General features: G+C 40.7%; 1 protein-coding gene across 6 annotated transcripts in view; it reads right to left on the bottom strand.

The window, feature by feature from the left end:
• Cntnap4 (contactin associated protein like 4) overlaps nt 1-12476 on the bottom strand; it is a 290486-nt gene extending 278010 nt beyond the window's left edge. For 5 of the 6 annotated variants that reach the window (XM_028768649.1, XM_028768651.1, XM_028768652.1 and 2 more), the window contains exon 1: nt 12294-12378. In XM_028768649.1, the coding sequence (XP_028624482.1) occupies nt 12294-12378 (85 nt within the window). Of the gene's footprint in view, nt 1-12293 lie in introns of all 6 variants that reach the window. The other variant, XM_028768648.1, reaches the window with a different exon arrangement.
• Between the last annotated feature and the right edge of the window lie 2304 nt (nt 12477-14780).

The following is a 14780-nucleotide window of genomic DNA, read 5'->3' on the forward strand; positions in this document are numbered from 1 at the left end:
ATATATATATATATATATATATATATATATATATATATATTCATACATACACATTCACACAGATACAGATGTATACACACATATTCACACACATACATATTCACATACATATTCACAAAGATGTATATACACATCGTCACACATGTGTATTCACACACATGTATACACACATTCACACACATACACATTCACACACATGTATACACACATATTCACACACATATACATTCACACACACACACAAACACACACATACCGATAATATGGCTCAGCTGGTAAAGGCACTTCACCTCAAGCCTGCACACATGAGAGGACCATCCCTAGAACTTATGTAGAAGCAGAAAAAGAGGACCAACTGCACAGAGTCACGCTCTGACCTTCACACTCATACTACAGCATATGTGTCCCCTCCCCAACAATAAAAAAGTAAAATAACGTTTAGGAGACTTTTCTGAAGTATATCCGAAGTATTTGGGTAATATTAGGGGGAATTACCAAAGTAAAGACAACAGGTGAAGATTAAATGAGGGAGGGTGGTGGACTCAGGCTAACAGCAGGATTTCGAGGAAGAAAATGCAGTAAATAGAGAAAAGGGCAGGAATACAAGAAGATCCGGTAAAGCCGGTAGTCCTCAGGGCAGGTAACTTTGGACTAAAGCACGGAAACACTCTTACTGCAGTGAAAGATCGCCAAAGATCTTTCTTTGTTCTTCTCCAAAACCAAAAGCTTTGACTTAGAATAAATACATGGATTATTTTGTCTGACTTATTTGCAAAGACAGTAGTGTGTAGTTTGTTTGTTTGTTTTTTAAATATTGCCTAATAGGGAATGGATGAAAAGCGGATGCTGGGGTTTGGGGTGAGAAAGGAAGAGGGGACAGATGCCACGCCACCCAGATCAGCCAAGTCAGTCCTGGCAATCGCTAAACGTGACAGATGTCATAGCCAGATCGTCCTTACATCCAGGGAAATGAAAGAGGAACATGATCACGGGAGGCTTGATTTTGCTAACTCAGAGGAACAGAGAACTTCCTGCCATCTTCTCTGGAGAGTGTTCTAGTGATTAATGACACTACATACATTGTCTTCCCAGTAATCTAGTTTATGTTGCAATTACACACATCTATCTAAGAAAAAGCCATTCCACGGGCAAACACATAACAAGGCCTTCTTTCCAAAACGGATATGGTCATTCCACAAGGAGGACCAGTTTTAAAAAAAAAAAAAAAAGAATTTAATTTCAGTCTTACATGTTAAGCAGAGCAAATTATTCTGGGTGTATAATTTTACTTTTAGTATCACAATTCTGTACATTCCATTTTTATGAGCCTTCTTCTTCCCCAGCTCTTCAATAGAGACGATATTTGATTTGGAAATAGTGTATGTTTTCTTCTTACATTTTGTGATAAAGAAGGCTGTGAGTTTACAAAACTATGTGCTGTCCTCAGTGTTTGCTCTTTGCTTTTTTAAAACTCTTGGCCTGAATTTTCTAAATTTGGGGCGGGGGGGGGGGGGGAGGGGGGGGGCGTTAAGGAAAAGCTAGACATCTCATGATACTCGAGATCCAGCAATCATGACAGTTTAGACATTTGTCAAGTTTTCTTATTCGGGTGATAAGACAGTCTACACTCCAAAGCACAACAGTTCAAACAAGCCTTGGAATCATACACGCGGTGCCACAAAGGCACCTAATTGAGCCGCTTTATAACCTCGCGCAGAATTCCCTCGCCACCAATTTAGACAGAATTGCTTTTATTTTAGCAATGTTCTTTTAATTAAGTCCTAAACATCTAAAACATGGCAAATGTAAATATGTATTATAAATCCTTAACTATGAGGATCAGTGAGCATCCATGCGGCTTTCTGCCTTGGAGAGGGGAGAGACTCTTTTTGTTTAAAATCAGCTCAAATTGAGAGAGAAAAATCAAACGGTGTGACAAATGCTAAACTTTGTGACGCCCTGCTCTGGGAACAAGCATCACTCCACTACACTGCCTTTGAGAGCTACACTCTCCTCCAGTTTGCCCAGTAGCTATAAAGCCACCATCTCTCCTGCCTCTCGTTCCACCTTCTATTTCATGCTGACAGAACCTAGAATTTTAGGGAATGATGGGAAGTTGAGTCAAATATTAGAGTAATCATGCCACATCCTACAAAATAATGAACTTTGAAATGACAAAAGAGAGATACAGTTGTTTACATTCAGGGCGAATTTAAACAGGATCTCAAAAGACACATTGTTAATATTTTATTATGTTTTAGTGTCTTTTAATGTAGTGTTTTAATTTCTTCTCTGAGAATTTTATACATGTATACGAAGAGCTTCTTTCGTCATATCTACTCCAACTACCCATTCCCAACTTACCCTAGACTTCTGACACCACCACCCCATGCCATCCCTCTCTCTCTCTCTCTCTCTCTCTCTCTCTCTCTCTCTCTCTCTCTCTCTCTCTCTCTCTCTGTCATATTTTCTAAGTTGACCTTGAACTTTGAACTCACTATATAGTCCAGGCTGACCTCAAACTTGCAGTCCTCCTCCCTCAGCCCCAAAGTACACCACCACACACACCCAGCTTATTTTGTTGAAGTTTAATCCTACACAGTTCTTTGTTTGGCTTTCGGGGGTTGGGTTGCTCTCTGTTGCTGTGATACACTGCTCCAACCACAAGCAACTTTGGGAAGGAAAGGGTTTATTTGCCTTATATTTCCAGATCCCACACTATCCCCTAGGGAAGTCAGGGCAGGAGCTCAAAGGAGAGCGGGCAAGTAGAAACTTTTGCTGCCTCGATGGAGCTTATGCTTTTATAATCAGCACAGGACCTTACGTATGGAATGCTGCTGCCTGTAGTGGGCTAGGCCCTCCTACATCAAACAATAATCAAGACAATCCCTCACAGGCATGCCCACAGACAAGCCCACAGACCAACACTACTTAATTTAAAATCTATTCCCTATGGGTAATGTCCTGAAATCCTCATCTTTAACCCCATCCTGGAACCCTCTGTGCCCTCAGGGATCATTGGCCAATATCAGTTCATGAAGGCAAAAGGAGCAGAAATGGCAGATGATGTAGGGGATGAAGTTGAGGTTTAGAAGCCCTGAGTATGTAAGGTAATCATGATATGCAGAGAACAGCTTTGGGGAGACGGATCAACTTTACTTGGAGTGACTCAAGGGTTATAGTTTTGGATTAAAAGGTAGGAGTATCCAGGGTGGGCAGATGTCATTGGCTGAAGGCTTAAGGTACTAAAAAGCCTCAGTAGCTTGGGGAGACATTCAGAAATCTCAGGTGCTAGCTGAATGGGTTCTTATGAGGAGAAAGGAAGTTGAACCTATAACCTAACTAAGGCTAACATTCCACGGGTTGAGAGGTGTGTGAGGGTTTTTTGAATTTCCCAGACAAGGTCAGAGAAGGAGAAGCCCTACTGGTAAAGGGAGTCTGACATTTTGTGCCAAGCCCCAAGGCTATTTGGACAGTGGTAGACTTCAACCTTAATTAGCAGAACACCAGCCAAAATGCTTTCCAACACACACACACAGAGAGAGAGAGAGAGAGAGAGAGAGAGAGAGAGAGAGAGAGAGAGAGAGAGAGAGAGAGACACTCAAGTCCCTTAAAAGCTGTTTCCAAATTAATACCTTCCTTTCTTCTTGTCTCCTGATGATAAATTTTAAGTGACAAGCCATAAGGACCATATGAATGTGTGTGTGTGTGTGTGTGTGTGTGTGTGTGTGTGTATTATATATACACATATACCTGTGTATATGCCTGTGTGTGGGGTTTGTGCACATGTGTGTATGTGTGTATATACATCAATATGCAATTTTTTAAAGCAAAGCTATTAGTCTAGAAATTTAATTTTCTCAACTTGTCTAAGACCCCTTCTATTGGTCCGGTAGGTATTAGTTTATACTAACAGGAAGATCTAAGTACCTCTGCCATGAGCCAAAGGACTCAATGTCTGGTCCAGGTCATCCGGGAACCTACCAACCCCTGGATCGTGACCAGTGCTTAAGAGTTATCTGTACAGTTATTCAGGGACATTCAAAAGCAATCTCTGTAAGTTAAAACTGCTAAGTCAAGTAATAAACCAGCAGTTTGTCTAGCAATTATACAATAAATGTGCTTTGGGAAAATGAGTAAATTTATATATTTACATTACTTCTTGACTAGTATCAACCAATAATCCCATTCTAAAGCACCATAATTGCCAGAGGAGGGGGAAAAGGTCATGGAATCAAATGTGTCTTGTGGCTTTAAAAGTACATAGTGTCTTACTTCAGACAACCACTAACGACAGGAACTTAATTTACAAACAAAAAAAGTAATTGGAGCTATAGATATGATACATACGTATTATGCCATTTTTCTTTTGTGATTTAAAAACCGTCTACATAAATCCCATCGCTGCTCTATTAAATAATTATGCATTAAAAATTTTTATAGTTACTAATTTTGAACTACTTAAAATGTCAAATGTTTGCAGGCTTCACTCACTTTTCCAATTATTACATTGGAATGACTCATTAACTGTAACATAAACAGGCTCATTTTTACGTCCTGTTATGAGATGTCCCCAATTTCATTGTCAAAGTACTGTTTTCCCATGAACCGTGACAGGAAAAAAAAATTCTATTGGAAAGGGGCAAAAAGCCCAACACATACAAGTTGGTCTGCACACTCCATTCCTTAACCTGTAGTTCCAGGTACCATTTATGTGAATACCTTCGGGGTGAAAAATACCATTTTGACAAAAATTTCTATCTTTTGAAAGCTGATTGGGGGGGGAGTACCTTTTGTCACATTGTACTAGAAGAGTTTGATCTTTATCAACTTCAGACCCTTGGATCAAGGGTGGTATATTTGGGAACCCCAAACTATACAGTAAAAGCAAAAAAGGCCAGCTATGAATGTGAACATACAAAGTCACTCCACTGAAACTGACACCCAGCCTTAGAACTCACTGAGGAGGTTGAATGCTGAAATCTGACACCCAGGTTGCCTCCCACCTCCCCAAATTAACATAATCCAATGATACCCAAGCCACCTGCCATCACTCTCATTTAAAAATGCTCTATAGGGGCTGGAGATGTAGACGTGGCTCAGAGGTTAATTGTATACACTTCTCTTGCAGAGGACATGGGTGGGTTCAGGTCTCAGCACCTACATTACACACACACACACAGGCACACACACAGGCACACACACACACATACACACACACACACAAAATGGAATTTTTATAAATTTAGAAATGCCATCTATTGTAAGCTAGAATTACAATTGAACTATTACTCCTAAAGACATTTTAAAGTTTCTTTTGAAATCCCAAAGGCTTCATGGGGCCATGTCAATTTCAAGAGTAAATTATTTGGATTTAAGTCCTTCTGTTTAATAGTAAGTGTGTTTTCCTTGAAAAAAGTCTTCAGGCGATCACAATAGGGTCTCCCAAAGTTCTCTACTTATCATCCCTATGTAGTTTAAGGCATTTTCTTCTGTTCTTAGACTTCTGTGGTGAGGGTGTGAAGCTCTAGGGGTAAAGCCCTAGGATCTTAAGTATGCTAGGCAACTTTTATACCATGATAAACATATCCTAGCCCTTGAATATTTTCAATGGGATCTCACTACATAATCAGGTCTGTACTGGAACTCATGATCCTCCTGCCTTGTTTCTCATATGCTAGAGTTACAAGTGGGCCCTCACATCCCACTGAGATTTTTTTTCTTTAAAATGAGCAAAATACAACCAACTGTAGCATCTGATGCTACAACTCAAGGCACGTTTTAGAAGATGTGTTTGTTAAAGAACATCTCTAAAGGTTTCTGTCTGGAAGAGCCTCTCATGCAGTCGGTCACTCCTGCAGTCAGGCAGGGCTCACTCTAGTAATAGCAAGAGCAAAACACATTCTACCTCAAGAATGTGGTGAACTCACAAAACAACTTTTATCTGAACCGCATATCCTGTAGGGATCAATCCTTCTCCGTCATTCTAATTAACAAGAAAACAGCAATAATTCCAGATTCATATCAAACAAGTCAGTGGTGCCAAGATGGTTGAATCAATAAAAATGGAAAATAATAAGCTATAAGCAATGAGAGGAAAATCAGATCAAAGTATGCAATTCTTTATTATTTCACCAGAAACAATAAGCTACCAATATGAATATGCAATGTTGTCTTATCTTCCTACTATTTGCAGGTTGCAAACTTTGAGTCAATATAGAGGAAAGGAAAAAATTGGGTGGGTTTTTTGTTTGTTTCTTTGGTTGGTTGGTTGGTTGGTTGGTTGGTTGGGTTTTTTGTGTGTTTGTTTGTTTTTTAAAAACACTGATTACTGATGTGGTACAGCATGTCTGTAATCTCAGTTCTTGGAGGCAGGAGGATCAGGAGTTCAAAGTCAGCACGGGCTACTTGAGATCCTCTCTCAAAACAAACAACACAAAAGATCGAAGGATTTCTTGGCTAATCTGAGGCTAACTGGCCATTTAAAGGTCGAATGATTCATTAGTTGACAACATTAAAGGTCTAATATTGATTGATCTGAGATAAAAGAGATTTTCATTCTACACAGAAAAATGGGCATTTGTGGAGCCCAACTGATATTCTAATGCAAAGCCACATTCAAAGCTTTGGACTGTCAAGGTCACTGTCCCTAATCATCTAGGTCCAATGACTGTGAGTCAGTTAACCTCTTTCTTACAAAACCCATCCTAGGTGACATCTTCACAAGTTCCTTCACTTAAAAAAAAAAAGAAGAAGAGGAGAGGAGAGGAGAGGAGAGGAGAGGAGAGGAGAGGAGAGGAGAGGAGAGGAGAGGAGAGGAGAAGAGAAAAGAAAATGGCCCCTGGGATGAGAAGCCTGAATCTTCCTTTAAAGCTGAGCCAGGGGTAGTGGTACACATCTTTAATCCAGTGCTCAGGAAGCAGAGGCAAGTGGATCTCTGTGGGTTTCAGGCCACCGTGATCTACATACTGAGTTCTAGGCCATCCAGGATCACATAATGACTCTCTGTCTCAAAAATACAAACAAAACAAAACAAGTTATGTGCCAGGCATAGTAGCACATGCCTATAACGCCAGAACTTGGGACATAGTATGCCGAATCAGGAGTTGAAGGTCAGACATAGCAAGGTCAAAGACAATCTGAACTACTCGAGACTCTGCCTCAAGAGAAAAATAAATACATAACTGAATAAATTATAAAAAAATATATTAAATTTTAATAAATAGCAGCTTTTTAAAATTATGATACAAAAATGTTTCTATAGTCTACATCATATTCTAACTTACATTTTAGACTGTTGTAAATAGTGTAAGATAAATAAAATTAACCTGATGATTAGTTTCTGGAAATCAAAAGTAAATACAATTGCAAATGGACAGGATATTTACATACAAATTAATTACGCTGGCATGAGTAGGTAGAAAGCACTTGCTTAATTATTGTGAATTCTCAGTGGGCTGTACTTAAATGAAAATCTATTTTTCAATTTGTTCTAGAAAGTTTGCCAATTTGAGCTTTTTGAGGAAGCTACCAAATTACTTTCAAAGCAAGAGCGCTCTTCAAACAAGACAGCTTTCCTTACATGATCAATTTGATTCCGAATCTGAGTTCTGATTCATATAGAATAGAATAGTTCATGCTCCTGACCATGTGAAGTAAGAGCAGAATTTTCATCCTAAATATCTGGGGTGATATCGCTCACATATCTATCAAACAGTGCATAGTAATCTGATTACTCGAAATTAAAAATGCATCCTTGGCAACCAAAAGTGCTATAGAACTTTATTAATAAAATACAGGGATTGCATAGTCATAGAAATGAGATTTCTCAAAATGTAGTCATCTAGGAGAAACAAATAGAGAAAATATGATCTCCTGTGATACTTGCCAGTAGCATGAGCAGCTCCTTCAGTATTTGTGTGATTGATGACATAAGAATATTTTTATCAATTAATATAATCTGTACACAGCTACAATTCATCATTACACCACACACCAAACATCAGAGGTCAATGGAGTTGTTTTTTTTTTAACAAAGGAACAGATAGATAATACAGAATATTACATAGATACTTATAAAACAAGAATAAGGACAATTCTGAGAAAATTTTACTAATCAAATTCAAAATATAATAATATGTAAATACAAATCTTGCTCATGCCATTGAGTAAGTGAGACAGGTGACTAAAATTCAAATTTCACACTGTCATTTTGTGCCACAAAAGATTCTCTTAAATTTCTCTTTTTTCTTTTCTTTTCTTTTTTTCAGGTAAAGATGAAAAATCTACTGTTAGCTCACAGGCTGTATAAAGACAGACATGAGGGCAGATTTGTCCCAAGGGCCATACTCCGCCAAACCCTGAGTAAATATTACAACTTCTTTCCAATGACCATATGCAATTCCATTGATCTATTTTTACTGGGGGGGGGGGAAGTCCACTGACATACAGATTAACTCTAATTGCTTTTATGTGATGTGAATTCCCAGACTAATTTTATGAGATCATAATGATATTTATTACTTTAATTAAGGACTGGGTATCATGTGGATGTCATCTTTGCCCTCCATGTTGGCTTATAAGCTAGGTCAACCATGTGCAAAAGGATCAGAAATGATCCACAGCAGATGCCATGAGTGGAGAGAAGGCGCCAAGTGCATAACAGAAGATGATCCTAGGAGTGAGTTCGAGAGCTCATTGACCTGCACTTCCAAGGGCCAGCCATTGACACACGCTGGCATGGATCATATTCACCAGTTCTTTGTTATTACTTTGTAGTTACTTCATTACTTTACTGCAGAATATCTGGAGGAGGGAAGAGAACAAGAAGAAGTTTCCAGAAAGAGCCTGAGGCTCTATCCAGTTGTATCTGAGTTGTACCCAAGAATTGGTAAGAATGGTCATCTACAGGGTCAGCCATTTTTCTCTATTACTGATTTATCATATTCTTGGCACTTCCTTTGGAGTAGATAACAGATATATCCCTGATTTCAATTAAAGAAAAGAAAAAATACAGTCAGAAGCTGACTTCTAATGCAGTCATTACTGAGCTATTTGGTGAGCATTAATTATTCTCAGAGTGAGGCTCAGTGAGTCTTCCATCATGTGATCTGTAAGAACAAAACCAAAGCAAAAGTCTTCCCAGCCTTACTAGTTACACCCCATCCTTCTTACCTGATGAGTCAACCTCTCAAAACTACCTTGGGATTCAGAATTTGTGGGTTCTTAAGAGCAAGTGAAGAATAAATAAATCATCATTTCCCTTGTTCTAGTACCTCTGTCTTAGAAGGAAGTGAAGAAACCAGAGACAGCCAGGAGTACAGCCCCTCAAACAGCCAGCAAATGAGCAAGGATGCCTGCTGCTGTGTTTGCACAGGAAGGATGACTCAGTGTAATAACAAACTTATCTTGACCTGGACATAGACTAAAACCTTAGGGCTGGTGCTAGTTCACAGCTTGGAAATGCCACAGGGGACACCAGAAACAAAGAATACAACCCACTCTATATATTTCTTTTTAACTACATGGGTACTGACTAGAGCCACAGAGTGTTACTGGCACATGAATTAGTAATCTGTACTTACATATAAGTGTGTGCACGTGCGCATGCACACACACACACACACACACACACGTGCATGTATAAGAGCACACATGCATGCCCATGCACTTGTGAGGTAGGGAGGAGAGAAGGTGGCTGTATTTGCATGGAATCTTTCTAATGCAAATTTCTCAGTTGATTAAGTAGATCAATTAATATTCAAATTAGAGTTCACCTAATCCCAGGTTTACAGAGTCCCCTAGGCAAATGTTCTTATTGTTACCCAAAGGCCAACTCAGTGGATGACAGATTTTTCTCCTTGTGAGTCAGTTGTAAATAAAGAAGAAAGGTAAGTTTACATTCACCTGAGAGACAGGCCTTTCATTTTCTTTTGCTTATATTCAGTTCCCCCGACTTTACTTGTGGGATTTGAGATTGATTCACTTCTTATTAATAAACAATCTGGTTCAGGAGAGTCTTGGGGAAGTCTTATAAGGCAACTTTGGAATGTTGGTGCTGATTAGAGTTGCCTGTCCTTTGGTTAACACACACCCTGTTCATAAACTTAACGTAAACCCCTGTTCATACATCGCTCTGTCTTCCAAACCTGATAGCATGGTAGGACACATTTCCTATCCCAACCCAGCAACAAGTGGACCTTGACTCCTCCGAAATGTAAAGAGTGAGGAATAATACAAAAATTAGGAGATTAAACATTTTGTTCTACGTCTGCAGGTCGCGTTGTCAAAATACCAGTAAGAAATTACTAAAAATCACCTTAATTTTCTGAAGCCATTGAATGATGACACTTGAAGAAAAGTCACCTCCTAAACAGGTCTGCTAAAAATTCCAACTTTAATAATATTTAACTGTTCTTCTTCGCTTCAATCCTAGGTCTCCACGTTTATCCAGTGATTTCGAAGAGAAATCGAACCCCGATGGACACAGATCCAACATTGAAACTGCACCCATGGGAGGCCCGGGCAGATCTAAGCAGATGTGAACACTGGCTTCTGCTCAAGTCTCAGCGGCTCACTTTTTCACCGGCTGAGAGGTACTAGGAAGGAAAGCCTATAATACGGACCTTCCGGTGACACTCTGCATCACATTTCAAGCAAGCAAACAAATTTCAACAGCTCACGGCCCAATTATTCATATTAATATACTGCAAAATGATGTGCAGGCAAGGCATAGGAAAGACAAACTGGGTTAGGCCAGCGTGAAGCTCTGCCCAACTCAAGGGAAGGAGCCCGTGGTGTGCTTCGTATCGCAACAGTGACCTCTAGTGCTCCCTCTCTGCTGAAGCCCTGCAGCTGCAGAAGAAATTACACCTTTGCCACAGAACTTCAACTGAGCGGGTGGGTGGCTTCAGGTCTGTTGTTTGTTGTATATCCTTGTTTGTTTGTTTGTTTGTTTGCTACAACGCTTGTCAAGGCCATCACCCACAGGACCCCTAAGATTTCGACTGAGTGAAAACTGCATATTTTACTGATTTAATGGGATTCCCACACATTCAATTTAAAATTGAATGGGAAACGCAGTCCAGCCCTGGAGTAAAGTTCTCTCCTTTGCAGAGTGGCAGATAAATTCTGACATAAAATGAGCTCCTACAAACGGAAGCACAAAATCACCAGTGGATGGACACGGGCTCATGGCAGTGAGTTCCCTGTGATTTTTCCCTCATGGGGACTCTACGGTTAAGGCAAAGGAGGGTTCTATAGCAAAGAGTGTTACCAATTTCTTGTCTCCCAAACCTAAAGCTGCCAGTAAGGCAGGTCCCATCCATTCCCGAACAGGCCTTGTAGCCCTTTCTCGTAAAACAGATAAGGGCTGTTTATAAAATCTGAGAAAGAAATAAAAAGTTGTGTGTTTGCTTAGCTGTTTTTATCATGCATAAAAAGAGGATATTCTTCCATCTAGAGAATGTAAGCCAAATATAAACTTTTAAAACTTTTCCTATCTCCAATGGCAAGCTGATGAAAGAGTTTGGCCGGCGTATTTTGGATGATATTTAAATTAAGCAACGAGACCGGTAACAAACGTTCCTCGAATCAATGAACTCAGCACCAAGACAATAATCAATCACAAACACATGAAGTTGAAATTTCAACCACTAGAGAACACTATTTAAGCGGGCGGGGGAGGGGAGGGGGAAATCACCTGCACATTTTGCTTTAAGGGAGAGGTAGGGATGGGTACCCATCCTGGAGTGCTCTTCTGCTTGAGGACACAGCTCTTCAATGCTGAGCTGTGCCTCCACCAGTTCTGCCTGCCCGTGAAGTCTGCAGTATGGTTTCAGCTATTAGCCTGCACCATTTTAGAGATGCAGCCAGCTACTGCTAAATAGCAAACTTCAGAAATCTCAGCTAATGCAGTAAAATATCAAGTCTGCGGGTTGTTTTCCTGATAGACAAATAATCCCATTGAAATTCTGTAACCTAAAGACAGGAGCAATGGAAGACATTCCCGGGCTGATCCCCGATTAAGATGCTAATTTAATGTTTTACTAGAAGTTGAGTATTCTCAATGAATATTCAAAGAGAGTGAGATTCTGCTAGAAAAAAAATCCAAATAACATTTTGCATATTTTGACCAGACCAAGAGGAACCCGGTCGTATTTGTACAATTCTCCTGTAGTGCTTTTCCTAGCCCCGCAGCGATTCCGGTTGAAAAGATTAATCGTGAAAACAACAGAATCAAAGTTTTCCGTGGAGCCCCCCTGCAAGTTTTAAATCATTTGCTGTGTACTTACATGAATTCCCAGCTTCCACTCTGTTCCAATTTTGGGTAGACAACAGAAGTAACATCTTGAAAACAGCTCCAGCGACAGATCCCATATTCATAATTTTTGAGCTCCCCAAAAGATCTCGAGTGGCTCTCAGAGCTCTGGAGACAGGTTCTCCTCAGTCCTTCACCCAGCACTGACTGGGTCTTCAGTATCTCTAGCTCTCTGGCTCTCTTTCCTCCCCCTCCCTCCTCTCACGCGCGCTCTCTCTCCTCCTCCTCTCCCTCCTCCCTCCTCTCCCTCCTCTCTCTCTCTCTCTCTCTCTCTCTCTCCCCCCTCCCCTGCCCTCAGTACTGGTTCCTCACTGAAAAGCGACCAGCATCTGTCCTAACAAGCTTACACACTGCTGCCTAGGCCACGCCCACTCCTCACAGCGGTCTTAGAAATTTGCCCCAGCATCCTTCCTCCTCCAAAAAGCACAGCAGCAGCCAGCAGCTTTCTGAGCTCCGCAGCGGCTGCAGGTGATGGGAACTGGACCTGGAGGCACTGCTCGCTGCTCCTGGCTTCCTCGGGGCTCCCTCTCCTCCCGTCTATTCTCCAATAAACCTTAACCCGTTTTGTGCCCTGCCAGCCTTTGGGGTGAGGAAAGCGGCCAGGCAACGAAGCCTTCTGATTTTCCGCAGGTCTTGTATTTGGCAATGCCAACCAACATACTGAGCTATTTCCTGATTGCCCGGGAGTGTATCCAGGTAAAACTGCATTATGTTTCAAAACAAAAGCATAAAATAAGACAGAAATAACGAAGCAAGCGTTGGTGAATTGTAGCTAAAACTGTCCTCCGGGAAAACGCTTGCTGTTTTTCTCTGTTTCTATAAAACTATCGCCTTGTGCTCCGGTGCCAGGATTTTATTACGGAAATTCCTCACATGGGAACAGACATTCCTGCTTGGCAGATATTTAAAAATCATCTGATAATAGTCTGCAAGAAATTAACATTTCTTATTTTAGTTGGTGCTTCAGGAATACAAATCCACCAGTGATGTGTTCTGAGTAGATTGAGTTTCTGTAAGTAGGCAGCATTCCACAATCATGTTTCTTAATAGTAATTCCCAGAGGTCCCAAAATGGAAAATGATGGAATACTGAAAAAAGGAACCCCTCCCATATGCACGCGCACGTGTGTGCGCACACACGTACATACTCATGAGCACACATATGCACACACTGACAGGAATATATACTCACTTATACACACTAACAGGTACATACACATATACATGTGCATACACATGCATACACACACACGCACACACTTATACATACTCACAGATATACACACTCTCACACAGGCATAAACACACACACACACATGCTCAGAAAATCAACTACAGAGAATATTCTTCCAATGGCCACTCCCTGAGGACTATTGCTTGTGCAGAATATTAAAGCGCTCAAATGATAAAGTTAAGACCCCATACAGAGCGGCACATCACATGGTGTCAGAGAGGGTAAATCATCTCTTTAAAATAAATGTCAAGATGCCTTCCTGCTGATTTCCTAGGCATTGTAAAGACAGGAATCCAGGAGCTCTCAAGCAACATCTTGGTGTTTGGAACCAGAGGCAGCCTTGCTGGGCTATGAGAAGGGGGTGGGATGAGAAAACCAACCATAAACCAAGCAAAATTGTTTAGCTCTTGACTTCAAACAAAGCCGAATGGATAGTTTTGCTTTTCCTATTTTACAGATGAAAACCCAAGAACAGAGAGAAGAGAATGATTTGCAGGATCATTGAGTTAGGAAGGGAAGAGGAGACTAGACTGGTTTTTTTTGGCTCTGGTTCTACCAATCTCATCCATAGGCTTGCTGCCCTCATAGCAGGGTTCATACCACCCAGACTAACTCCTGCAAAAACCCCAGTCCTTCAAACCAGTATCAGTGAAAAGAAAGGCAAGGCCAAGATGTTTGCTGTGCTCCTACACCTAAATGCCTGGCTTTTGCTTTCCAGTCATAAAATATCAAGGAAAAACAGCTATGCATTAGCAATCTATATCAGTAATTATGGGGGGGGTGATTTTATTACATACATGCTATCTGCCACCTATTATCTAATTAAATTCTTAGATCAATATTTTGAGGGGAAATGTCCTGTGCCTACAGAAGGGAGAGATTGGACCTTCTGGGCCTCAATGAGAATGAACTGTCCAAGGTGCTAAAAAAAAGAAAAATGGAGAAAGATGAGTAAAAAGGAAACTTTGGGGGTTGTAGCACAGTTTGTAGAGTACTTACCCAGAAGGCAGAGAATCCTAGGTTTGATCAGGTATGGTGGTGCACGCCTATAATCCCAGCAATTGTGAGATGGAGGTAGAAGGATCAGAAAGTCAAGATCACCCTCAGCCACAAAGCAACTCTGAAGTGATTCTAGGTTGTGTAAGACTCTGCCTCCACAAGGATGGAAGGAAGGAAGGAAGGAAGGAAGGAAGGAAGGAAGGAAGGAAGGAAGGAAGGGAGGGAGAGG

This window comes from Grammomys surdaster, unplaced genomic scaffold, assembly GCF_004785775.1.
Source record: "Grammomys surdaster isolate TR1022 unplaced genomic scaffold, NIH_TR_1.0 187, whole genome shotgun sequence".
NCBI lineage: Eukaryota > Metazoa > Chordata > Mammalia > Rodentia > Muridae > Grammomys > Grammomys surdaster.